This window comes from Grampus griseus, assembly GCF_964374135.1.
Source record: "Grampus griseus genome assembly, chromosome: 4".
NCBI lineage: Eukaryota > Metazoa > Chordata > Mammalia > Artiodactyla > Delphinidae > Grampus > Grampus griseus.
The window spans coordinates 108,029,348-108,057,007 of NC_138997.1; the positions used below are offsets into that span (position 1 = coordinate 108,029,348).

At 50.4% G+C, this 27,660-nt stretch overlaps 1 protein-coding gene across 3 annotated transcripts in view; it reads left to right on the forward strand.

The window, feature by feature from the left end:
• The window catches only part of EVC (EvC ciliary complex subunit 1), an 86,270-nt gene that overhangs the window by 36,657 nt on the left and 21,953 nt on the right, over positions 1-27,660 (forward strand). For 2 of the 3 annotated variants that reach the window (XM_082653542.1, XM_082653543.1), the window contains exons 9-12: positions 2,875-3,091; positions 4,799-4,947; positions 7,384-7,482; positions 22,094-22,306. In XM_082653542.1, the coding sequence (XP_082509668.1) occupies positions 2,875-3,091; positions 4,799-4,947; positions 7,384-7,482; positions 22,094-22,306 (678 nt within the window). The remainder of the gene's footprint in view (positions 1-2,874; positions 3,092-4,798; positions 4,948-7,383; positions 7,483-22,093; positions 22,307-27,660) is intronic. The other variant, XM_082653544.1, reaches the window with a different exon arrangement.

The following is a 27,660-nucleotide window of genomic DNA, read 5'->3' on the forward strand; positions in this document are numbered from 1 at the left end:
TTATCAAAGAGAAAGATCTTTTTCCTTTTATTCTTTTTTTCTTTGTATTTAATTATTATTCCATCAGCAGGATATTGATGCAGAAGAAAAACGTATCCTTAGCTGACTCTGGCCCGAGTGTTAGCCGGTCACTTCCACATAGGAAGAAGGGAAATAATTTTCTCCAGGTTATCTGTAGGCCTTTCCTTCTGTCAGCATTTCATGAGCACCTGCCGTGTGCCACATCCTGTTACAGGAACAGTGTTGCAGACTGGAGCTAGAAACCTGAGCTCATCCCACAGTTGCCTTTTATTAGCTGTATGACGTTGAACAGGTTACTTAACCTCTGTGACTCAGTTTCATCATCTGTAAAATGGGAATCTGAATAGCATCAGCTCTGAGAGTGTTAGAAAGTGGACAACATGTAGGACCTTTAGAAGAGCCTGGCCCAGGGGAAGTGCTCAGTATGTGATACGGATGGCAGGCCAAGTGTCAGCAGGCCTGACAATGGCAGGCCAAGTGTCAGCAAACAAAAGAGACGTAAACAAGTCATCGTAATGATGTGTGGAAAGAGCTACAGTCTGTGTTTGTACAGAGAGGGACGGGTTGGCTCTGCCTGTGTGTCAGAGTATGTTGTTGATAAACTCCAGAAGAATTCAAATTCTCAGGCTGCAGGCGTCTGAGAACTCTGGCCTGGGCAGTCGGAATGTGTCGCATGGAGTTGCTGAATATCAGAACTGGAAGAGCCCTGGAAAGGGCCCCAGAGGTCATCAGAATCAGCTTCTAGGGATGCTCGAGAGAAAGAGGATGGTAGGAGGGATGTGGGGACCTGCTGTACGTAATTATGACGACAGCTTGCATTCATGAGCACCTACTGTCTTCTGGTTGCTATTTTAAGTGCATTACCTATTTTAACTTATTTAATGCTCACATCCACTCTGTAAGTCAGGCGTGGGTGAGGACTCTGTGCCCAAGGTCATGCAGGTCTGGAGCCAAGTTTGAGCCCGGGCACGTCTGAGGACTGGCTACAGCTCTCAGAGCCAGCAGTGGCCCCCTCGCCTCCCACGCAAGTCCCTTTACTCCTCCCACCTTCCATCTGATGCCCCTCTGCTCATGTTCGCCTCTCGACTCTACTCCCGTCTTTCCTTGAATATAAATCCAGAGGCTGAGCTCCAGCCGGGTGGCCTGACCGTGATGCCTTAGAGGTGGCTGCTCTGGGCACTGGGCGCTGTCCCCCACGCCCTGAGCCTCGCTGGATCCCTTGCCGGCCACACCTGCACCGAGCGCTTATCCTCTTGCGCCCTCTAGCTGTCATGGGCCCGCTGACGGCCGTCGGGCTCATATAGTTGGCGGAGAGGAAGGTTCAGAGCGGCTGTCCCTGGGCTATTTGGGTGGCGTTCCAGAATAAACCTCAGTGCTCTTGTCCATAACTGGGGGATCATTGTCCTTGTCCTGTTCGCACGTTGCTCAAACACAGACCAATGCAGTTCAGCAAACAGTGAGCCCCAGGGCTGGTTACCGGGTGTTGCAGGTATGGCCACTGTCTCAAGGGCTCTCAGTCCAGCCTGGGACTGTCCCTATGCTTAGACAGAGGCACAGGAGCAGCAGAGACGGGAGGAGGGGGCCGTGGAGGTGGAGGGGGTCAGGGAAGGTGCCACACAGCGCGTAAGGACGAGCAGGACCTGGCCAGGCAGGGGAGTGAGGGGAGGCCGGGAGGGTGTTCCAGGTGGAGGCCCGTGTGTGCAAAGGCCGGGTGTGCTGGGCAGCCAGGAGCAAGGAGGTGTGTGGGACGAGGCTGGAGACTCAGCCAGGCTTGGTCCTGAAGGGCCTCCTGTGCCCAGGAGTTTAGACTTGGTTTGAAGGCAGTGTCTGCAGGGTTTGGGCCCCAGGATGGCAGAGCCACGTTTGCACCTCAGAAAGCCCCCCTGCCTGCCGTGTGGGGCGGGGCGGGGTGGAGCAGAGCGGGCAGGTGGGAGGCTGGCAGAGCAGGGACGGCCCTGGGCAGTAGCCCAGGGCGGAAGTGACCTGGGCCTGAGCTGGCTGTGGCTCTGGGCCAGCTGGAAGGAGACGGAGTGGAGGGGTGTGAAGGAGGCAAGGGTGCCGGCGTGGTGGGGAAGAAGGGCGGAGGCGAGCTCAGGCCGCCGTGCCGGGGGTCCGGGGGGCCCACCCCTAGGTGGGAAAGGTGTCCTTCGGAGGCGCAGGGCGTGCAGCTTTAACGTGGTGCACGTGCTGTCCTTCTACAAGGTTCCTGGAGCGGCTGCTCTCTGAGACGCGAGGACAGGAGACGCAGACCTGCGGGGTCCGCCCCTGCCTCTGGTGGACATGTCCTCCACGGGGGAGGCGTCCTGTCCGAGAGCCGTGTCCTAAGTGAAGGACAGCGTGGCAGGGCAGGCAGGCCTGTTCTAATGTCTGACGGCTGGGGCCCCCCTGCAGGTCAGGCTTACCCGGCAAATCTCTTTAATCCCCAGCACTCAGGTTCCCGGAGGCTTGAAAGCCAAAGGTCCCGCGACCTTTATTGTTTCTCTAATGTCTCTCCTCCAGGGCTGTGGAGGCCCGAGGCCCCGTCGACTGGGGGGGGATGACAATGGGAAAGGGGGACTTCCCTCTTTGGTCGTGTGCACTTATTAAATTTCTCCCCAGAAGCCTGGCCCACTCACCGAGTACCCAGCGCTTTCCTTGTGTTATGCGGCGTCAGCCTCACCACGTCCCCGTGCGGGACCATTTTGTCCCCATCTGAGGCACACACACACGAAGCTCGTGAGAGCGGTTTGGCCTATGCTCTGCTCCTAGGGAGGTGGGGCCCCAGGACCAAGCCCGTGCCTGTTTACAGACCCTCATGGCCAAGTACTGACCCAGGGCGTTCCAGCCCCTTGTCTCCTGTGTTTCTCTTCTTAGGACGCCCTGGAGAGGACAATGGGGCGGGCACACGTGGCCAAAACCATTGAGTTCCTGAAGCTGCAGATCCGGGAGGAGACCAGATGCCGCCTGGCCGCCATCTCCCACAGCCTGGAGCTGCTGACCGTCGAGGGGAAGCTGTCGGGGCGGCAGAGGGAGGAGTTGCTGACCCAGCAGCACAAGGCCTTCTGGGAGGAGGCGGAGCGCTTCGGCAGGGGTGAGCGAGTGGGCCAGGCCCGGGCGCCCGGCACCCCGTGTGTGCTGCAGGCTGTGTGGGCCAGGGCTGGTGGCGGTACCTGCAGGCGTCGGGAGCAGCTCCCGTGAGGCTAGCACAGGCTGCCATCCCAGGTCACCTGCTCGGGTCCGGGATTGCCTGTTGCACATCGCCATCAGTGATTCAGGCTGCCAGAGAAGCACCCGGAACATGCAGAGGGCGAAGGAGGCGGGAACGCCCGGAAGCCCTGCATGTGGCCCGGGGCCCGGCTCAGCTGCAGGTGGGTGAGCGTGGACAGGGGTCAGTCACGTGGGGCAGGAGAGGGAACCCAGCGTGGCTGTTTCCCACACGTGCTGCTGCTCCCGGGCCGACCCTGGGAGATGGGCAGATCAGGGCTCAAGACATCAAGGGCACCTGGGAATTAGTCCAGGTCACACCGCTGGTGGGACCCGCAAGAGGAAACCCAGGTGTGTCACCTGCAGGAGGTGACCACGTGGAAAACTTTCTGTTGGCTAGAACTTTGGACCATGTAGCATCTGAATGCATCTGGCCTTGGGGGTCGCCACACACAGTGGTCTGGGCTTTGTCAGTGGGAAGCGAGTGGCTGGGATGCGATGGCGAAGCAGCCCCCTAGGTGGGGCTCTGTTGAACTTGGACAAGATGTGGGAGACAAGGAGACGGTCAGGGGTGGAGGGAGGACCCTAGGCAGAGTGGGGACTCCGGTCTCTCCTGGCCACCTGGCCACACTCTTTTCTTTGGTGCCAGAGGCTAAACAGATTCTCGGGTCAAACCTAAGGAAGTGTGCCTGCCTTAGGCCAAGTGCAGAAGGAGGTATGACGCGCGCGCGCGCGTGTGTGTGTGTGTGTGTGTGGCGGGGGGGATGGTGTGAGGGGCTGAAACCAACGCTTCCGAGGACTGCAGACCTCTCGTCGCCAGGCCCTCACTTGCTTCAGCAGCTTCTTGCTCAGCCTCTCCGCCAAAACCCACGTGGACAGAATCTGACCAACCTCGTCCTTGGCGCTACTCCCAGGAGCCTTCTCCGGGGTCCCACGCTGCGTGTGCCCCCTCTTCCGCCCACCCCCCCGCCCTGCCACCGCCCCGGCCCTCATGCAGCATCATTTCTTCTCCTGCATTCCATGAACATCTTGAGAGCTGGGCTGGGTCCTGATCACTGGTAGACCCCAGTTCCTGGCCCTGTACTTGGCACACTGCTGGGACCGAATGACGCAGGTGGGCTGAAGGGTGGTTTTAGGCCCCGCCCCCCTCCCCAAGTTCACCTTCCCCTGCCACAGGGGGCCTTGCCCTTGGGTTCACCCTGCTTCTCTTCTGCTGATCTAATAACTCACCCTGGCAGTTTTTGAATCTCGACTCCAGTCTGACGTGTCACTATCTTCCTGAAGACTCAGGCTCTCTGTACCTTGTGTCACCTGTCCCTCCCTCTGCCACCTACCTCTCCCTCACACTCTTTTCTCCGGGAAAATACCCCTTTGTTTACTTCTTGGTCAGGTTGGCCGGCCGCCCTGCACAGCACAGCAATTACATGAAACCTCTTATGTCGCTCTGAGTCCTGGACCCCAGGGAGAGGGCCCTGAATGATAAAACCAGAATAAAAAGGGGACCTGCCCCAGAGTTTCTGACCCTCCACGTGCTGGCAGAAGCAGCCAGTGGAGGTTTCGCCGGGGGAGCAACCTTGTTTTATTTCAATTTCAGAGTTTGTCCAGCGAGGCAGAGACCTGGTCAAAGCGTCACTGGTTCACCAGGCAGAGGGGATGGCAAGGCTCACGCTGGCCCAGCAAAAGGAACAGAGGAGCTTCCTGGCCACGGCGCCGCAGACCGCCGACCCCGAGGAGTTCCTCCAGGTGACCTGCTCCTGACTCGCTCCCACGTCCGCGGGCACAGCCGTCCCGGGGAGCCACGCGGGTTGATCAGGGTGGCAGGAGGGGGCTCGGCCCCCCGCTACTGCGCTTGGGAAGCCAGAGGCCTTGGCATCTGCCAGACGGGAGGTCTCTCCTTGCCTCCCACCTGTCAGCCCAGTCACCTTAGCCAGCTCCCTTGGGCTCTGCATCCCTAGCTTCCTGGTCTGTAAGCCAGTGGCTCGAGCAGCACCGCCCTCACAGGGACGATGGAAAGATGGTGGGAGGGGCCGTGGAGAGGGCTTCACACAGATGGCGCAGGGCGAGGGCCCAACCTGCGATGCAGACCAGCGTGCGATGTCTCCAGAGGGGACAGGCATGTCCTGCATGTAAGGCAGGCTGTCACACAGGGATGGCCCCCCTCGCTGGGTCAGGTGGCAAGTCAGGGGAGGACCCTGCATGGGGGGCTGAGCAGGCAGGACCAGCGAGGTGGCCAAGGTAGCCAACGCTCGTGGTCTTGACTGGGAAAAAGACAAGGAGACCGGCTGGAGGGCAGGAAGCAAGGTGTCACCCTGCTTGAGGGATAGCAAGTGAGCTGGCGCCAGCACAGGCTGGAAGGACCAGGGCTTGCGGTTCGCAGAGAGAGAGCAGGACTCTGCCTCCGAGTTTCCCTGTTGGTGGAGGGGGCGGGGATAGGCAGGGCTGCTTGTCAGTGGCGTCCCCCAGGGTCGGTAAGCATTTGGGTGCTGAGGTAGCGGGACCTGGGTTTAGATGCTGACTCTGCCGCTGTGTCTGAGCGACCTTGCTAACCCTCTGGCTTCCTCATCTGTGCGATGGGAATCATAGCACCGCCTTGCCGGGTTGTTAAGGCTCAGCCAGACCAGTGAGGGGCAGCCACGGCCCGACTGTGTCTCTGGGTCCTTCTCTCCTCGCTAGCATTTGCTTGTCTCAGCTCTGGCAGGACTGTAGCTGGGTCCAGGCTCAGGCCAGAGCCCAGACACATGCCCTCCTTGGGGGCCGGCATGGTGGCGGTGGCCATACCCGAGTGAGAAGCCAGCGGCCAGAACACAGGAGAGGTCTTCACGTCCCTGGTTCCCTGGTCCAGTGCCCTTCCGCACCCACAGAGCCTCCTCCCAGGGCCCACGCCTGGGGTTTCTGGAGTTTGTCATACCGTGGGGTGGGGGGCTGTTTCTGTCTTGAAGAAGATCCATTTGAAATGAGAGTGAAAAGATACGATTATACAGCAGTTTGTTACTCTGAGATTTCTAGGCCCTTCTCTCTGACATCACATTGCTCAGTGCAAGTCCTGAGTGTGGAAACGGTGACAGCGTCAGCTCTGCAACCCAGGACTTCAGCACAGCCAGGACCTGGTGCTCAGGAAACATGCTGGTGCTCAGGAAACGTGGGACCAAGGAGGGAAGGGTTGAGCGCATGCATGCATGCGTGCATGAAGGAATGAGGGAATAACTGAATGGACAAATGAATCAATGAATGATGGATGGAAGAACAAAGGAACACATAATTGAATGAACAAAGAAATGAATGAAGAACCAACAAATGAAAGAAAAGTCAAACAAATGAATGAAGGAAAGAATGAATGAACACGTGAACGAATGGATGGATACAAAAGAACAAATAATTGAATGAATGAACAAACAACAAAAAAGTGATTGAATGAACAAGGAACTGATGAATGAGCACGGCCTTTGGCACCACATGCAGCCCCTCCCTCTCAGCTCCCCTCCCACTCTGCCCCCACCAAGGCCAGAGGGTTCTAACTGCCTGGTCTCTGTTGCTGTAGCTCCTTGAGCTGGGACTGTGTTGGCCCCCCACCTTCCTTCCAGGGACCCCTCCTTGTCCTTCAAGACTCAGCTTACTCATTTCCCCCATGGGGCCTCTTCCCCCACAGCTGCCCCCTAAGAGGAGTCCACCGTCCGTGGTTTCGCCTTGCAGCGCCTTCTGACTGTGTCTGGGGCACCTGGCGCACGCCTCCCCGTCACTCTGCTGGGCTCCTTGAGGTCCATTGGTCAGAGCGGAGTCTGGCTGGCCACTGACCGCGCTGACCTCCAGTGGCCCTGCTTGGCCTCGGGCTCCACTGGGTGGGCCTCCCAGGGCCTGGATGGTGGTCCCCAGCAACTGAAATCAGAAAATGATGTCTGGGTGGCCAGGAGAGAAGGGTGACAGGGATGCTGGTCCCACCTTCTCCTGCTGGGTACACAGACAGAATCACAGTCTGTGGTTTTCCTGGAGGTCGAATTCACTGGTCCCGGCCTCAGCCACAACTCACAAGCCATGAAAGTCACATACATCCCTGTGCCTCAGTTTCCTTGTGTATAAGTTGGGGTGAACATTCTTCCAACCTGAGAGGCGGGGTCCGTTGAGGTTTTTCTGGGAAGAACATCAGCATTTTCCTTCCAGATTCAGCTTCCGTTTTACTCACAGGGTTTTCACGAGGTCCTGGAGAGGCAAAGGCTGAGTCGGAGTGACCTGGAGGAAGAGGAGGATGTCAGAGCCACCAAGGCCGTGGCCACACTCTGCCAGGTATGTGGTTTCCAAGTGGGACTGGCAGGAAAACCTCAGGATCCGGGCATGTGTGAAAACCTCACGTCCTCCTGGGCAGGGGACCCCGAGACCCTCTTTGGCAGAAACCAGGGAGGGAGGTTGGCCCAGGTCACATCTGAGGCCCTTTCCATTTCTGAGGTGCTCGGGACCCTCACCTCCAAATGTCCCTAGAGGCAAAGGTCTTTGGAAGTCAGCTCACCCAGGATGAAAATAGGCCAGCGTTTGTGGGCGTCATGAGTGTGGAGCGGTGATGAGGAAGGAGGGTTGGGCTTGAAACGGAGGCCTGAGTTCCAGTGCTGGTGCCACCTCTTTCTCCCTGGGCAACCTCGTGCAGCTCTGGAATGACGGCTGGCTTTGAGATAACAGGAAGAGAGCACCCGAGCCCTCCAAAGCCAGAGGGGCTCCCGGGATATGGCAGTGACCGAGACAGGCAGAGCTCCTTGCCCCGGGCAGGACCCAGAGCTGCTGGGAAGGTGGAATGTGGCCCCGGTCAAGAAGGAAGGTCACAAGTGCCACCGTGGTGGGGAGCACCCTGGAGAAGGTTCACCTGGACCCAGAGTGCTTGTGTCTGCGTCCTGGCTCTCCTCCCTCCTCGCTGTGTGGCCTCCAGAACATTACTTGGCCTCTCTAGTTCTCAGTTTGCCCATCTGTGAAATGGGGCCAGTGATGCCCATCTTCATGGTGGTGGTGTGAACACCAAATGCACGTGAGGCCCTCGGACAGCAGCTTGCACCTGGGACATGCCCAGTCCAAATTGGCTGCCCTTACAACATCCCTGCTGACGGGTGCAAAGAGGAGGGTTGAGAGACATAGGGGTGAAGGTGAGGTCAAGGACGGCCATCCGCTGGAGGTGTTGCCTGAGATGGCCTTTGAATCAGGAGGTGAGCTCCAAGTGGACCAGGAGTCAGGGGGCAGCCCAGACAGGACATGAGGAAGGACAGGGAGTGCAGCCCCGCGTCATGATGGCGACTGTGCGGGGTTCAGTGGTGTCTGAGTTTTCAGAGGCTGCCATAGCAAGTACCCCAGCCTGTGCCTTAAACACAGACATTTATTTTCTCACTGCTCTGGAGGCTGGAAGTCCAAGGTCAAGGTATCATCTAGGTTGGGTTCTAGTGAGGCCTCTCTTCCTGGCTTGGAAATGGCTGCCTTCTCACTGTGTCCTCGCGTGGCAGAGAGAGAGCTTGGGTGTCTCTTCCTCTTACAAGGACACCAGTCCTATCAGGTTAGGACCTCACCCTGTGACCTTTCTTAAGCTTCATTATCTCCTTAAAGGCCCTATCTCCAGATATAGTCACATTGGGGATTAGGGCTTTAGCATATGAATTTTGGAGGGACATAATTCAGTCCATAATAGTGTACCTCAAATTTCATGTCCACCAGGAACCTCAGAATGTGAACTTATGTGGAAATAGGGGGGCTTTGCAGATGTGATTAGTTAAGAAGAGATCATTCTGGATTAGCATGGACCCTAAATCTAATGACTGGTGTCCTTATGAGAAAGTCATTGTGGAGACAGACACACAGGTAGGTGGCCGTGTGAAGACAGGCAGAGACTGGAGTGATGTGGCCACAAGCCAAGGAACACCTGGGGCCTCCAGAAGCCAGAAGGGGCAGGAAGGGTCCCTCCAGAACCTCCAGAGGTAGCTGACACATTGATTTCTGACTTCTGGCCTCTATAGCTGTGAGAGAATAGACTTCTGTAGTCTTGGCTACCCAGGAAACTGATACCGGAGCCAGTCTTGTTCAGAGCCAGCCACTGTTGTAAGTGCTTTCTGAGTATTTGATCATTTTATCCTCATGAGAATCCTGTGAGGCAGAAACTGCATTTTCCTTCCTTCACAGATAAGGAACCAGGAAGGATTTTCTTGGGAAAAGTGCAGGGTGGGATTCAACTTGTCAAAGCCCCAGACTCCCAGGCAGGAAAGGAACACCATCATGCCTGGGGGGAGTCAGGACTCAAATCCCTGGGCTGGGAGTGAGCACACTGAATTCCAGTCCCCTTCTGGGTACTAACATGCTGTGTGACCTTGAATTGGTTACATAATCTCTCTGTGCTGGCCCAACCATCCTGCTCGAGTCCTACAGCCAACAAGCAGAGAGATGGGATCTAAAGTAAGTCTCTCTAACCTCAGTGCTGATGTCCTCGCCGGGACCCATGCTGCTGAGCGTGGGCTGTGAATCCCGCAGTGAGGACAGGCTCTGGACTCAGATGGCCTGGGGTCCAGTCCCAGCCCAGCCATTGACCAGCTGTGTGGTCGGCAGCAGGTTATCTAACTTGTACCTCAGTTTCCTCTGATGCACAGCAGAGTCTGAGGACCGCTGCCTTGGGGGGATGGGGTGAGAGTCCAATGGACTTAAGACTCATGGGCAGATGCCATTGATGATGCGCCTACCTGAGCTCTTGTCCGGCAGGGGACAGTGTGTCCAGCAGGCGGACACTTCCTCCTTTGAGCTGCAGTTAGAATCTAAAGTCTTGGTCGACTAAATGCCACTTTCGTCCTCCACAAAGCAAGGATAAAACACTGAGCACTGCTACAGGGAGGAAATACATGTGGAAGCGCCGCGCCAGTCTCAGTGGGTGGCAGTGAATACATCATTTTCAGTAAAGATTTGATGATGCTGATGTGACCACAGCCTCACGCCCCAGCAACGTCCTTAGGATATTGTACACTTGGCTTACCGTTGCCAGCTCGTTGAAGTTTGGGCCGAGGAAGTAAAGACGCCCTTGTTTCTAGCATCAGGAGAACCCAGCAGGTGTGCGTGAGGGGTGGTGGCTGCTGGAGTCTCTGTCTTGGAAGCAGGCACTTGGAAATGCCCTGCATGAGGAGGGGTCAGCGGCAAGGTGAAGGGGGGCAGGCAGTTCTGTGCATCTGTGCAGGTCCTTCTGAAAGCAATGGCCCAAGGCCTGTGCCAGCTTCTCTCCCAGAGTCAGTGCAGAGCTCTTTCCTATGATTCACGTCGTCATTGCACATCAGGCCCTCTGGTACCAGATAGCTTTGGTTTATTTTACATCCCTTAATTGTGGAAATCATTGCCTTGGGTATTGGAAACTGCTTTATCTGATATTTCCAAAAGGTGGAGGTTGAAATCCTCTGGTGTGGTGGAAAGAAGCCAATTGGAAGATTGGAATGCTTGGCGAGGACATTCCCGGGTGGGCGCCCAACTTTCCTGGGTGGGCGACCTTGGGCAAGAGCCTTAACTGCTCCAAGCCCATTTCCTTATCTGCGAGATGGAGACAGAGAGCCTGGTGACCATTATGGCGGCGCAGGAGGGCAGGGCTGAGGGCCTCACGTGGCAGGTGCTCAGTTAACACCTTCCCTTCTGCCCCGTCACTGAGCGTGTTGATCAGGAAGCCTTGAGCCCAGGGATGGTGAGCATGACTCTGGACCCGGGGCCTGGGGGAGAGTGTGGCTTCCTCGCCGACCAGCTGTAAGCTTGCGAGCCTGTTGGTTCATTCATTCAATGAATATTATCGAGCACTGCTCTGTGCAACCCACAGTCTCAGCACCGGGGCCTCAGCAGTGAACCAAACAGATAAAGGGTTTATTTTTGTGGAGCTGGAGAGACAGCAGCACATGTGGGGTTCCAGCAGCCGCCGCAGCAAGGAGGCCAGTGTGGCAGCTCTGGGGGAAGGGGAGACAGGTACGGGCTAAGGTCAGAGTCTTGTAGGGCCTTGCAGTCCATCCGAAGACGTTTGCATTGACTTCTGAGGGAGATGGGAAATTGCCGGCCTATTTTGAGTAGGGAAATGACTTGCCTTATGTTCCCAAGGATCCCTCTGGATTCTGTATGGCAGATGGACTGTAGGGGGCAAAAGTGGAAGCAGGGAGGCCTGGGGAGGCATCGCAGAGGTCCAGGCAAGAGATGCTGGGGGCCTGGGCCAGGATGGTGCGGGTGAGGATGGTGAGGAGGCCTGGGCTTGGGGTCTGTATTGATGGTCAGTATCTGGGTCTCCTCTTAAAATGCGGTTGGTCACTATCTGGGTCTTCACATGGCTATTCAGAGGTTTGAATAAGTTCACACATGCTAGGCATATAGAAGAGTGTGAGGCCCACAGTGAACACTTAAATCTGTTATCATGGTCCTGGTTAGTATCACTCACCGTCTAAGCAGGTGTGTCTGCATATAATTCCCCCCTTTCTTTGGGCACTGATCACGATATTGTAGGCACGGCGGCTGTGAGATAAATTTGATCACCACCTAACAGTTCTCAGGCTGTAGAGAAAAGTGCATTTTTCTAAACTCCCACTGTCTCTTGGCCTCTAAACACACAGTGAATTCTCATTTTGACTGAGATGGATGCCACTAAATGACACGTCTCGGTGCCTCGTAGAGAGATTCCTGAAATGAGCCCAGAGTCTTCCTGATAACGACAGGCGCAGAGCTGAGTTTGCCACGGTTGCATCACAGGGTGCCCCGGAGACCTGCTTGTTTATTTGTTCATTTCTGACTGTCCTCCCCCTACTGCTTCTCCTGAAGGGCTCCTGGGGGAGTAGGGTGATAACAGCCCTGCCAAGGTCAGCCGTCTCAGCTTCAGAGTCTCATGGGAAGTTAGGGCTGAGGAAACTAAGAGAAAAAGTGAAGCTCTGTCCTCAAAGAAGACAGGACTAATAATGGTAAGCACTCATGAAGTGTTTGGGAGTAGACCACCCTCGCTTCTGATACCAAATGCAGGTCCAGAGGTCCCCAAGACCACCCTCAGGTTCTTCATGTCTCTAGAAGGACTCATACTGAAAGCTGTTCTGCTCACGGTTATGGTTTATTACAGCAAAAGGATACAGATTTAAGTCAGCCACGAGAAGAGGCACGTGGGCAGAGTCTAAAGTTCTAACTGCAAAGCTCCCAGGTATCCTGTCCTGGTGGCGTCGTGGACAGTGCTCACTTCTCCTGGGAACAATGTGTGGCATTACACACGGAGTGTTGCCATCCAGGGAAGCTCACCCAAGCATTAGTGTCCACAGTTCTTACTGGGGCTCAGTCACATAGATGTGGTTGACCACCATCGTGGCTGACCTTAAGCCCCAGCCCCTCGAGAGGTGGAGCTGATGCCACATGGCCCAAGGGCCCCACCCTAAATCGCATCACTGTCATAGATTGTCTGAAGCTGCCCGAGGTTCCCAGGTAAATAGAGACCCTCTTATCAGGCGGGACATTCCAAGAACTTACAAGTCACTTCTCAAGAACCGTGGACCAAGGCCAGGCCTCCCTTTCAGCAAGGTCAGTTCTTCACTGCACAGCACTGAAAGGTTAAAGTATTTTGTTCAAGGTCACACAGCTGGGGGCCTGGGTTACAGGCCCAGGGCTGTAACCTTCAGGTGGGGAGAAGTGATTTGGTGGACAAGAGGAAGGCGGGGGTGTGGAGTCCTTGCTGGGAGGGCTGCGGTGTGTTCTGCAGAATCCAGCTGGGGATGACACATTACAGGCAATCAGGCAACACTGATGAGTAAATGAATGGGTGAATCAATGCATCAGTGAATATATCAATCAGCTGAAACATTGGCATCCTGAAGATGGTGTGTTATTGCTGATAGAACAAACTACCACAACTTAAACTTAAAAACAACTTAAAAACAACGAGAGTTATTACCTTACGTTTTTGGAGGTCAGAAGTCCAAAATGGGTTTTAGTGGGCTGACATGAAGGTATCGGCAGGGCTGGTTCCTTCTGGAGGCTCCAGGGAAGAATTCATGTCCTTGCCTTCTCCAGATTCTAGAGGTGCCTGCATTGCTTGGCTTGTGGCCTCTTCCTCCATCTCCAGGCCACAGCCATACTCTTCCTGCCTCTGCTTCCATCCTACATCTCCTTTCACTCTGACTGCCTGCCTCTCTCTTTCATTTACAAGGACTCTTATAATTATGTGGGACCCACCTAGATAACCCTGGATAATCTCATCTCAGGATCCTTGCTTTTCACTTAGTCCTTTCATCACATTCACAAAATCTCTGACTGTGTGGCACATTCAGAGGTTTCAGGGATTAAAACATGGACATCTTGGGGAGCCATTATTTTGCCTATCACAGGTGGGAAACAGTAAGTTTCCAAAGAGTAAAAGAAACTAGGTTTGGGAGAAATACCAAAACAATGATTTGGGGGCAGTGTTCTATTGGAAGTAGATCTTGAGAAGGAAGTTGACAAGTGTAGGCACCATACAGCTCCTGTCACTGGAAAGAGGATTTCCGTAGGTGCTACAGAGGGTGAGTCAATTCCATGGTCCTTTATCAAGGTTAAAGTGTGATAAATCATCACTAAGTATGACAAGTCTGAGAAAGATAGACTGGCAAGCTTACATCTACTTTACTGTAGCAAGCTACGGGAACGTGGCTTTTTGTTTTATTTTAGCAAGACTAGTAGAGTAATTCATTTATGTTTTCTTCATGTACAGAAGTAAAACTTGCCGGTGCCCTCAGGGTACCACATGCTACCCGATTATACCTCTCCCTCCTTTTAGTAATTTTCACAGTCAGCTCACCTCCCTGCAAAGAGTTGCAAAACTGCAAAGGAGAGAAGAGTCACCCAGGAATCAGACAGGCCAGGTTGTGGGCCTGATTCAGCTCTGTACCAGCTATGCGGCCTGGTCCATATCATTTAACCTCTCTGATGTAGGAATTCTTAGCTGCCTTCTTTTGTAGATTGACCATATGAAAGAACCCACTTAGTACCCCAGAATGCCACCCATAGCTCTCAGGATAAAGTCCAACATCCTTAACCTGGCCATGGTGACCACCCAGCCTGGCCAATGAAGTGTTCACGTGGCCTGACCCATGAGACCCATCTGACTTGGCCCAAAGGCCAACCTAGTCTGGTGCATGAGACCCACCCAACCTGGCCCATAAGGCCCCCTGACCTAGCCCACAAGGCTCATGTGACACAGCCCACTCACCACTTGTTTGGAGGCATGTCCCTTGCTCCCTGCCTTCCAGCCAACCTCAGACATCCCTCAGCTCCCCAAAGGTGGCCCAGTCCCTCCTGCCCCAGTGCCTTTGCATGTGCTCTTCTGCGGCCTGAAATACCATTCCCTCCATCCCCTCAGTTTGGCTTGTTCTCATCTTATCTCAGCTTACCTGTCACTTCTTCGGGGAGCCCTTCTCCGACTCCCCCTCAGATCGGTTAGATTCCCTGGTCTATCCCTAGGGCTCCCAGCCTCCCTGTCATCACACTTGCCATAGGATATCGTGAGTTCCTGTGCGATGTCTGCCCCCTCACTGGGGGTGCGTTCTCTAAAGTCAGGGTCCACGTCAGCTTTGTTCACCCAGCGGCCCTGGCACAGAGCCTTCCTGCAGTAGGTGCTCAAGAGACATTTGCAGGATGAACCCGTGAAGGCTGTGAGGATATGACACCTTTACCCCAGAGCTTTCACCTTTAGGGCCCCTTCTGTCCGGTGTGGTATCACGTGATTATGACCACAGTAATGCTGTGCAACAAGATACCTCAAAACCCTGTTGCTGAAAATGACAGTGATTTATCCCCAGGGTCTCTGCATCAGCTGGTGGTTGACTGATCTAGGCGTGACTAACACAACTTGGCCACGCACACAACTGTCTCTACTCTTCCTAGGACCAGTGGGCTGGCCTGGGAATGTTCTCATAGCGATGACACGGGTCTAGCCTCCAAACTAGCCCATTTCACCTCCACCTCATTCTGTTGACCAACGCAAGTCACATGACTGACCCGAAGTTAAAGGGCTGGGGAGGCGCTTCCCACTCCCTGTGGGAAGGCGTGCAAGGTTATGTGGCAAAGGGCATGGCTCTGGGGGAGAGGAAGATCTGGAGACACTGTGCCCATCCACGCACACGTCTCCTGTGTCGCATGTCCTCAGGAAGCAGGTATCATTTTCCTCCTCTGTTGGGTGAAGCCCCAGAGAGGAAGAGAGTCGCCCCTTGTCACACTGCTGGCAAGTGACCCAGTGCAGGTGGGTTCCCAGGCTCTTGACCCTTGATCCAACCTACTTCCAGTTTTGTGGGTTTTTTAACATCTTTATTGGAGTATAATTGCTTTACAATGGTGTGTTAGTTTCTGCTTTATAACAAAGTGAATCAGCTATACATATACATATATCCCCATATCCCCTCCCTCTTGTGTCTCCCTCGCTCCCTCCCTATCCCACCCTCTAGGTGGTCACAAAGCCCCGAGCTGATCTCCCTGTGCTATGCGGCTGCTTCCCACTAGCTATCTATGGACTTATATATAAGTCCATGCCACTCTCTCACTTCATCCCAGCTTCCCCTTCCCGTTTTTAAGAGACCCAGTTTCACCTGTGCTCTCAGCACTGCTCTGTCCCAGGATCCTGTGCACACCTCACTCTGAAGTAGTTAACTGTGCATCTTCAAAAGTGTCAGGGTGTGGTCCCTGCAGAGGAACATTTCTGGTTCCTGTGATGAACCGGAAACTCACAGGGAGCCGGGCCATGTCCATGGGATCCTGGAAGTACATGTTTTATTCCCTCAGTCAGCACTCACCCTCATCAGTACATCTTCAGACCTGGCCACATCCGCGCCTTGTGTGAGCTCCTTCACGGGTGCAGGCTGCCAGGTCTTGACTCCTCCGCGTGGCATTGAGCTCCCTGCCCCCCGGAAGGCTGACCCCCTGCTGCTTCTCTGCTTCCACACATCCTGTGCTTCCGCCCACTGGTCCACCTGGCTTTCTCCCAAGGGCACCTGCCCACCTCTGCTGGGAACGCCCCCTTCCCTTCCCTCTCTCCTCCCCACCCTGCAAGCAAATGGAAACACACACTGCCTTTTCTCCAAAATGCTCTGTTCTGGGAATGAAAATAGCAACAGGTAACATTTATTGAGAGCCACACGCCAACTTTCCCAACCTCTCTGGAATGAGAATAGCCGGCGTTTATGAAGCGTTTGCTCTGTGCTGTGTGCTGTATCTAATCCCTGACAATCAGCCCTCAAGGCAGGTGCTGTCTTTACAGATGTAGTTCGCATCTTATTCCTTTTGCAGGTACGAAAACTGAGACTCCTTTTCAAAGGTTTCAGAACGTGTGCCCTTCCCGTGCCCCAGTGCTTTCTCTGCAAGAAGCCTGGAGAGGACACTGGATCCTCTGGGTCAGGCTGCAGAGGCAGAAACCTCAGTGAAGGACGAGTCAGGGTGAAATGCCGCCCTAGGTTGGGTTCTGTGTGCTTCTATTTGAGGAAAAGTGCAGGGCTGAGGCCCAGGGCCAGCCTCTCCCCTGACCAGTGTCCCCTGCTGTCCGACCCCTCACACACGCTGAGAGAGAAGAACACGGATTAATTCCTGTTCTATTTCAGGCACAGGATAAATCATCATCTCCCAAATGAAACGTGTCAGCGTTAAGTGGGAAGCCATGTGTTTCATGGCCTATCAGAGCACGTGCGATGATGCAGATGTGTCTGTCCAGGGAGCAGACAGAATCCAGCACATTTTTTATTAGAAAGAGCCTCGACTAATGGACCATGTAGCTTTTACAAAGTTCACCTTTCTTGAATTTGCAAACCGTGTATTTTTGCAGTTTGACCATCATGAACACAAAAGAAAAAGGTGTGTCTTAGTATCCCCAACTGCTGCTATGGAAGGATAGATTCCAACATAGGAGAATCAATTTTTAAAATCTGTCTCCTAGCAGAAAATTGGGATTTCCAGAGGCTGGAAGAAAATGTAAATCACTCCCATCTTATTAAACCATTTTTATTGTGAAATGTAATAGACACAAATAAATGGATAACATGTAACCTTATGGATTAACAAATGACTATTAAAAACACCCATCTATGTAACACATAACCTTATGGATTAACAAATGACTATTAAAAACACCCATCTATGTAACCCCCATCCAGATCAAGAAAGAGATCATAACCAGGACCTCTGAAGCCCCCTCACACCTCCTCCCAATCCCAATCCACTCCCTGCTCACAAAACAATATTAAGAAAAATTAATAAGACCTAAATAAATGTAAAGATATACCATGTTTCTGGATTGGAAGATTTGATATTGTCAAGATGTTCATCCTCACCAAGTTGATCTATAAATTCAAAATGTTAATCAAATTGGTGGCTACTAGTTATGGAGGATATGGACTGAAGCTACACACACACATAGCCCAACAATTCCGCTCCTTGGCATATGCCCAAGAGAAACAAGCGCACATGTGTATCAAACGGCATCCACGAGAAAGTTCATGTCAGCAGAATGTGTGATAGTCTAAAATAAGAGGCCACACAAATGTCCCTCAACAGTAGAACGGATAAATGGTGGTGTATTTATACAGTGAAACACTACAGACCAGTGAGGAAGAATGAACTACTGCTACACACGACAGCACAGAGGAATCTCACAAGGACATAGAAAGTTGAGATACACAAACCTAACATGCTATATGATTCCATTTACATAAAATCAGGACCTTTGTAGTTTCCACCCTCAGGTATAATGTTTGCTATAGTTTTTTTCTTTTTTCAGATTGAGGAAGTTTCCTTCCATTTCCTATTTTGCTAAGAGTGTTTCTTCTGCATGGAAATTAAATTTTGTGAAGTACTTTTTTCTTCATTTATTCACATAATCATCTTGATGCTTTTCAGCTTTATTTTGTTAATGTGACAAATTGCATCGATTTGGGTAATGCCATTAAGTGCATACAAATTTAGAACCTTTACATCTTTCTGGTGAATTAAACCTTTTGGTGCTATGAGCTGATCCCCTTTCTCTCTAGAAGAGCTTTTTTTCTTAAAAACTATTTCATCTACTTTTTAAAAAAAATTTATTTGTTTTTATTTTTGGCTGTGTTGGGTCTTCATTGCTGTGCACGGGCTTTCTCTAGTTGCGGTGAGCGGGGGCTACTCTTCGTTGCGGTGCACAGGCTTCTCATTGTGGTGGCTTCTCTCGCTGCGGAGCACGGGCTCTAGGTGCACAGGCTTCAGTAGTTGTGGCACGTGGGCTCTAGAGCACAGGCTCAGTATTTATAGCACGTGGGCTTAGTTGCTCTGTGGTATGCGGGATCCTCCAGGGCCAGGGATCGAACTCGTGTCCCCTGCATTGGCAGGCAGATTCTTAACCACTGTGCCACCAGGGAAGCCCTTTATCTACTATTAATGTCACAAAAAGTGACCCTGTATTTATTAGGTGCTGCTTATTCTCTTATCCATTCTTTGTTAAAAAAAATTACCTAAGAGCATCATGGTTAGATCATGGGTGCAGGAGCCTGACCACCAGGGCCCTGTGTGTGAACTTACGCAATTTATTTAACCTCTTTTACATGTACAGATAAAGCCTCGGTTTCCTCATCTGTAAATTTCTTTCATCAGTTTTGAGAGATTTCTCAGCCATTATCACTTCAAATATGACTACTGCCTGGACTCTCCCTTCTTTCCTTTGGGGACTCCAATTAAACATTTTGGACTTTCTCACTGTATCTTTTAGCCTTTGTCTTCTCCTCCATATTTTCCATCCCTTAGTCTCTCTTTACTTTGTTCTGGATTTTCTCCTGATCTTTCTTCCAGTACTAATTCTCTCTCCAGCTGCATCTAAACTGCAATGAAACCTATACATTGGGTTCATATTATTGAGCAGTGTTCGTCAATTCTAGAAGTTCTGACTTTTTTTTAAACTAAGTAACGTTACTTTTTATAATTTCTAGCTCTTTGCTTTAAGGTTTAAGGGTGGCTTTTAACGTCATGAGCATGGTAAGCATCAATCCTTTAAAGTCCTTGTCTTCTAATTACACTCTCTGGACTACCCGTGGGTTTGTTTTTCATGTCTGTAGTTTGTGTAGGTCTTCGGTCATATTCTTATCTCCTTGTGTACCTGTTTATTTTTTCCTCATATGCCTTGTCTCAGATTTGTACATATATTGGTAAAAATATTTTCAAGCGTGCAGTGATGCTCTCCTCCCGCAGAGAGGATTTTCCTTTGCTTCTGCCCAATGACTGGGCCTCTGATGATTCAGAGTCATGTTAATTCAAGGTCTGGACTTGAAATATGCTGGGTCACCCACATGACCAGACTGCAGGTTGTCATCTGTTTAAACCAGTCAGATCTGGTTTCCTTCCATTTCGATCATGTATCTCTGGTGCTGCTTTTTGGGTTCCAGCCCTAGGTGTGGAATGGTTTATGAGGCCCCAACCCATATGAGCTGTGAACTCCACCTTCTGTCCCTTCGACTGCTTGAGGCTGTCAGAGGTCCATCAGCTGTGCAGCCATCTCCCCTGGATTGACCTACACCCCTTAGGTAAACACAGCCCAAGGGCTGGGCACACTTCTCTGACTGCATCTTCGCCCGACCTTGGGCACCACACCCTTCACTACCTTGTTAGCTCTTTCGGACTTTTATGATGATTTAATAAACATTTTGTCCAGCTTTTTAAAAAAGTTCATCTTCAGTGGGAAAAATTGGTTCAAATTACCTGGTTGGCCACTCTCGGAAGCAGGATCTCTAAATCTTTTAAAAAGGTGTGGGTCCCTTGTGCCCCTGTCATGGTCACTTTATTACAAAGAAAGTTCAGCTTGGCCATGAACTTTTTAAAACATGGCATTCATTGGGTTTCGTTAACACTGATTTGAGTTAAATTTAACTTATATTCATTGAGCACACCAAGTATGACTTCAGTACATCAGAAGAGGTGCTGAGAATTTTTTTTTCCAAAAATAACCAATTATCCTTGTAGCATACAGGTTAAGAGCATGAGTCCAATAGTCCAACAGCCAGGACCCACCCTCTACAAATGTCCAGTTACTTATCTTCTCTGGGTCTTAGTTCCCTCATCTGTAAAATAATGGTAATTATAATAACATCTTCATTGGACTGTTAGAAGGATGAATGGGATTATACAAGAAAAGTGTTTATGACACTCTCTGGCACATGGTAAGAATTCATAATTATTAACAATTATTATTACCTGATATTTGCTGGGTGCTTTTCTAGGCCCTATAGATGCTAAAGTAATAAGACTTTATTCGTAAAAAACCCTGTGGTCGGCATATATATGGAATCTAAAAGAAAAAAAAGTTTCTGAAGAATGTAGGGGCAGGACAGGAATAAAGATGCAGATGTAGAGAATGGACTTGAGGACACAGGGAGGGGGAAGGGTAAGCTGGGATGAAGTGAGAGAGTGGCATGGACTTATGTATACTACCTAATGTAAAAGAGATAGCTAGTGGGAAGCAGCCACATAGCACAGGGAGATCAGCTCCATGCTTTGTGACCACCTAGAGGGGTGGGATAGGGCGGGTGGGAGGGAGACGCAAGAGGGAGGAGATATGGAGATATATGTATATGTATAACTGATTCACTTTGTTATAAAGCAGAAACTAACACACCATTGTAAAGCAATTATACTCTAATAAAGATGTTAAGAAAACAAAAAAAAACAACCCTGTGGTCGGGAGGCCTTCCCAGAAGAGGAGACCTCAAATTGAGTTTGGAACATGTGAGGGGAGTTCCTAGATGGAGAAGGGAAAATGGGCATTCTGCATCATGTTGGTGTGTGATGCATTCAGAAACTGCAGTCAGGTGCTTAGTCTAGGAGGGTGTGAGACGTGGGTGCAGAGCTGAGTATGATGCAGCCTCTGCTCTTGGGAAGTTGTGTCCCAAGAAGGATGACAGATAAACTGTAGTTTTGATGCCCTGGTGGGGCTAACCAAAGAGCTGCAGGAGCCCAGGGTGAGAAATGTCCATGTTAGTCTGAGTGGCCCAGGCAAGGCTTCACAGCGAAGGGATTATTTTGCAGGGGTTTTGCAGGGTGAAGAGGAGTCCATTTCAGATGTGAAAGTGCCTGGAGGTGGGGAGAAGGGGAGAGGCTTTAAAAAGCATCCATATAATGAAACATGCAATGAGATGCCATTTATGTGAAGTAACACACACACCAAAAGCCACATTTATGGGCATCATATATAGTGAAAGTATAGAAATATAAATTGGAGACAGAGATGCTGAATTCATGGGAATGGCTATCTCTGAGGACACTGGGAGGGAGGGGAAAAGAATTGCAGAGCGAACTTAAAGGATTCCAACTTAAGCTGTAAGGTTTAGTGTTTTTAGTCTGAAACAAAAAGGAAAACTGAGTGGTGGATTCAGAGATGTTTAATGTATTATTATCTACAGGTTTTTGTTTTTCACAATTAAAAAGAGTTTTAGAAAGAGAATGGAGTGGGGGAGGTGGGATGAAGGTAACAGAATGGTGAGAAATGAGGCAGCCCCTGAAGCCCTGCTAGGCAGGTCTGATTGCGATGGGAAGAGAGGTCTTCCAGGTTATTTGAGCTGGAATTGAAGGATCTATGCTTGTGCAAATAACTCGCCTAAGTGTGGAGGGTGGAGGGAGGCAGGGAGACCAGTGAGGGGTCGTGAAAATAATCCGGATGGAGGTTTAGAGGAAACGCCAGTGATTAAGGGCTCATTGGGTCAAAAGCGCAGGTCTGGTACTTGACTGGGTGAGGGTGAGAGGGCTGGAAGGCAGTGGGCGTTTCCCAAGACCGAGTGTGTTTGTGTGCATGTGTGTGCGTGCACGCGCCTGTGTGTGATTTGAGAGCTCCCTTCGCTGGATTTCCTCTGTGTCCTGCGTGAAACACTCGGCCCTGCCCTGGGTGAGAGCCTGACACGTAGCTGCGTCGTGTGGCTCTCGGCTTCAGGAGCTGTATCGCAGCACCATGGAAACGTTCCAGAAGTTTGTGGACGTCCTGTTCCTCCAGACGCTCCCCTGTGTGACTGACCTCTCCCAGGCAGAGTGTGAATACCTGAGGCAGGAGGCCCAGGAGAACGCGGCCCAGCAGCTGGAGAAGTTGGATCGCTTCCGGAGTCAGCAGTGGAAACTCTTCCAAGATCTCCTGGAGCAAGAAAAGCAGGTGCAGCATTTTGTAAAACTGGGTCTGGAGTCTGCCTTTTTTTTTAAACTTCTGAAGAATAATGAGGGATTTCCATCTCTGAGCATCCCCTAGTGCCTATGCTAGATGCTTTACCAAGATTCTGGTTGCCAACCTTTCACAATGGGGAGAGGGGGAGAAGACAGCAAGAGCCCTCCTCTCCCAGGATAGGAGGTCAGTAGATGATGCCTTCGGTTAATCCGACAAGAAGGGCAGCAAAGCCTTCTTTAGAATAATAGAAATAAATGACAGAGAGCGGTTCTTCAAGGGAGTGGAATGGTTGGGGGGAGGAGCTGCACACATGGGACTCCGGTTTCTCAATGAAAGTCTATTTCATTATTAAAACCATGTATATATGTGGTAGACAGAATAATGTCGCCACATCCTCATCCCCAGGACCTGTGAATATGTTACCTAACAGGGCAAAGGGACCTGATTGCGTGCTATCAAATTAAGGATCTGGGGATGTGAAGATTATTCTGGATTATCTGAGTGGCCCAGTGTGATCACAAGGGTCCTTTTAAAAGGGAAGGAGGAGGGTCAGAGTCAGAGGAGATGTGAGGACCTAAGCAGAGGCTAGAGTGATGTGCGCATCGGCCAAGGAATGCGAGAGGCCTCGAGAAGCTGGAAGAGGCGAGGAACAGATTCCCCCAGGGTCTCCAGAAGGAACTCAGCCCTGTTCCCTTCATTTCAGACTTCTGACCTCCAGAACTGTAAGATACTAAATTTGTGTCATTTGAGGCCACAGCGTTTGTGGCCATGTGTTACGATAGTTATGTAAGCTAATATACCTCAATTTTATTTTTAAAGAATTAAGTTTTTTTTTGTTTTTTTTGTTGTTTTTTTTTTGCGGTATGCGGGCCTCTCCCTGTTGTGGCCTCTCCCGTTGCGGAGCACAGGCTCCGGACGCGCAGGCTCAGCAGCCATGGCTCACGGGCCCCGCCGCTCCGCGGCATGTGGGATCTTCCAGGACCGGGGCACGAACCCGTGTCCCCTGCATCGGCAGGCGGACTCTCAACCACTGCGCCACCAGGGAAGCCCTCAAATTTCTAAATGAAAACGCCCACGTTTCCTTTCTCTCTTGCTTTCCTGCGTGCTAGAGGCTGTAAAACTAACATGCTCAATATCCCAGCATCTAGAAGTGGCCGCGTGCAGTTCTAGCCTATGAGAGAAGGTATGGTACCTGCACAAGGCTTCTGTTCCCTAATACAGAGGCCAAGTGTTGCTAGGAGACATCCTCCTCTTCAGTGTTCCCTGTTCTTTGTGCCCAGAGCAGGTACAGGAGGACTGGAGGTATGCTGGCCTTCCTCTGACTTAGAGGCAGGATTCAGGAGGGTGGGGCAGAAAGGCGGACTGTCTCAGCCCTGGACTGCCTACCCCAAGGTGCTTGTTATGAGAAACACCCTGTCTTTTTACATTGAGTGTTCAGTTAGGTACAAAAGAGCGCTCAACTGATGCAACCAACAGAGGTTTTCTAAAGCAACTAACGGGAGCTGTCCAAAATACCAATAAATAAAGGGAAGCATCATGGGGCCATTTCCAGCCAGGGACGAGCATAGGGCCTAGTTTCCTGCCTGTCCAATCTATTAGACCTCCTTCTAATTAATTTCAATCCGCCGTCAGCTGCATTGTGTTGTCCTGTCACTGGTACCTTGCAGTCTCCTCGATATGGCTGTAGGCTCCTGGAGGACAGCAACCCTGCTTTTCATATTTCACTTCCTTAATCAAAGCCCAGTAGCTGGGATATAGCAAATGCTCAGGAAAATTTGGCTGCATTTCCAGCAACAATAGTGCAGCTTTGGAAATCATCACAGGGTCACCAAGGGTAAATAAAGCTGAATTCCTCCGATTCTTAACCAATCCTGGGCCCCAGACCATATAATTTACCATCTCCAGGGAAAGAGGGGAGAAACCTGGGCCTCAGCAGTTTGGAAAGATCACCAGGTAAGTCTGATGTGCCTCTGATGTCGGCTCCCAAATGGGGATCGGGCCTTTTAGAGACAGTTGTGGTCTGAAGACAGGCGTCTAACGTTGGAAGCTGAATGCCTGGGTTTGAACCAGAGCAACCCCGTTAATGGGCTGGGTGACTCTTGCCGGTCACCTGGCAGATTTTCCACAACTCTGCTTTTGCACAGCTCGCTAAATTTCTCTGAACCTCAGCTTTCATGTGAAAAATAGGGATCAAAATACCCAACAGGGTTGCCGCGAGATAATGCAGGTTAAGACCCTTCACGCAGTATCTGTTCAATTGCTTAATGACTGACACTGAAAAAATCTAGAACTTCATTTCTGATAAATTATTAGGCAAACAGCCATGATTCATCTAAAAACCTCTAGTTATGAGTCTTAAGTTACTTTACGCAGATGTCAGACAATGCATCGCTTCTGGTTTTTATTTTTTATTTATTTACTTTGTGAGCATATACATGCGTGTGAGTATTCCTTTGCTTGTGCAGAAGTATTTCAAGAGGAGTTCTGCATGCAAGAAGCAAGCAGAAGTTAATGACCTCATCAACTGATTAAATAAGTATGACCCAAGTCTGTTTTCTCAAAGTTTGGATGTCAAAATTAATTTACTGATTGATTGTTTAATTGCCTTAAATTACCACATTTAGAGATCCAGATTCTCTCTCACTTGCCATATTTCCTTGTTGATGACAAAAATGAGATGAACTTTCTGTGGTCAAGATGAATATTTAGTCATGAGATGAAAAGGCCAACAAAACTATTCCTGGAAAATCTAACACACACCCAGACTATGAAATGCATTTTCCACTTATTTTCTATCCAAAAGGCCTTGGTGATTTCATATCCTGTTACTCAGAGAAGTTGTTACATGTTGTGGAGTTTGTCAGTCACACAATTGGAACAGGTTGTAGAATGGTGGTTCTCAAAATGTGATCCGTTCTAATGCAGGTTTGTGGGCTTCTCCCCAGTCTGCTGAGAGCAAGCCCTCTGATCTTTTAATCTACGGCCCCTTGTGGTCTATTCTCAACCTCCAACCAGAGTGATACTTTCACTTAAAACTTTTTTTTCTCTTCCATTTTATTAAAAAAATTTTTTTTCTCTTCCATTTTATTAAAAACATTTTTTTCTCTTCCATTTTTACCGAGATGTAATTGACATTATAGCACTGTGTAAGTTTAAGGTGTACAGCATAATGATTTGACTTCCATTCATCATGAAATGATGACCACAGTAGGTTTAGTGAACACCCATCATCTCCTATAGATACAAATTCAAAGAAATAGAAAAAAATATTTTTTCCTTGTGGTGTGAGGATTTACTCTCTTAGCAATTTTCATACAGAACATAGAGCAGTGTTCATTATACTTGCCATGTTGTACATTACATCCCTGGTACTTATTTATCTTACAAGTGGAAGTTTATACCTTTTGACTATTTTTATCCAATTCCTCCTCCTCCTCCTTCTCCGGTAACCACAAATCTGATCTCTTTTTCTATGGGTTTGTTTGTTTCTTGTTTGTTTCTGAAACATAAATGACCTCAACACTACGTTCGTTCCTGTGACACAACACAGTGATTCAATGTGTCTATACATTTCAAAATTATCACCATGATATGTCTAGTTATGACATGTCACCATACAAAGATATTAAATAATTATTGACTGTATTACCCACATTTCATACCCCTGACTCATTTACTTTGTAACTGAAGTTTGTGTCTCTTAACCTCCCTCACCTATTTCTCTCCTCACCCCTACCCCCTCCCCTCTGGCAAGCACCTGTTTGTTCTCTGTGTCTGTCTCTTTTGTTACGTTTGTTCATTTGTTTTGTTTTTAAAAATCCACATAGAAAAAAAAAATCCACATAGACGTGAAATCATACAGTATTTGTGTTTCTCTGTCTGACTTACTTCGCTTAGCATAATAGCCTCTAGGTCTGTCCATATTGTCACAAATGGCAAGATTTCATTCTTTTTTATGGCTGGGTAGTATTCCATTGTATATACCACATCTTCTTTATCCATTCATCTATCAACGGGCACGAGTTTGCTCCCATATCTTGACTATTGTAAATAACTCTGCAATGAACATAGAGGTGTGGATATCTTTTCTAATTAGCGTTTTAATTTTCTTCGAATAAACACCCAGGAGTGGTATTGCTGCCTTATATGGTAGTTCTGTTTTTAATATTTTGGGGAATTTCCATATTGTCTTCCATATTGGCTGCACCAATTTACATTCCCACAAACAGTATATAAGGGTTCCCTTTTCTTCACATCCTCGTCAAAACTTATTTGTTGTCTTTTTGATAATCGCATTCTGACAGACATAAGATGATACCTTATTGTGGTTTTGATTTGCATTTCCCTGACGACTGGTGATGTTGAGCATCTTTTCACGTGCCTGTTGGCCATCTGTATGTCTTCTTTGGGAAAACGTCTATACAGATCCTCTGCCCAATTTTTAATTGGGTTGTTTGTGTTTTTGATGTTGAGTTGTATGAGTTCTTTGTATAGTTTGGATATGAACCCCTTATAGGATACATCATTTGCAAATATCTTCTCCCGTTCAATAGGCAGCCTTTCCGTTTTGTTGATAGTTTCCTTCACTGTGCAAAATCTTTTCAGTTTGATTTAGTCCTGTTTGTTTATTTTTGCTTTTGTTTCCCTTGCCTGAGGAGACATATCCAAAAAAATCTTACTAAGACCACTGGAAGGTGAGGCTGGCCTTGGGGCTAGTGCTGGACCACCGGTGGGCGGAGCCAGGTCCCGGGACCTCTGGCTGCAGGGTCCTGGGGGTCCTAGAGTTGGTGTTGGACCACTGGTGGGCAGGGTAGGGTCCTGGGCCAGCTGGAGGCTCTCAGGGGTCCTAAGGCCGTTGGCCTACTGGTGGGTAGGGCTGTGTCCCTGCCCGGTTAGCAGCTTGGCTTGAGGTGTCCCAGTACTGGTGCCGACAGGCTGGTGGGTAGGCTGGATCCCTGCGCTAATGAACCAGAGGGAGGCTTCCGAAAGGACGCTTACCAGCACCAGGGTCCTTGTGGTAGAATGAGCTCCCCGAAATGGCTGCTGCCGGCATCTGTGCCCCCAGGGGGAGCGCCAATTGCCTCCTGCCTCTCTGGGAGGCTCTCCAAGATCAGCAGGTGGGTCTGACCCAGCCTTCTTTCAAATTACTGCTTCTGCCCTGGGTCCTGGACCTTGTGAGATTTTGTGCGTACCCTTTAAGGATGGCTCTCTATTTCCCATGGTCCTTTGGCTCTCCCGAAAACATAAGCCCCACTGACCTTCAAAGCCAAATGCTCTGGGGGTTCATCTTCCCAATGCAGGACCCCTGGGCTGGGGAGCCTGATGGGCCTCGGACCCCTTACTCC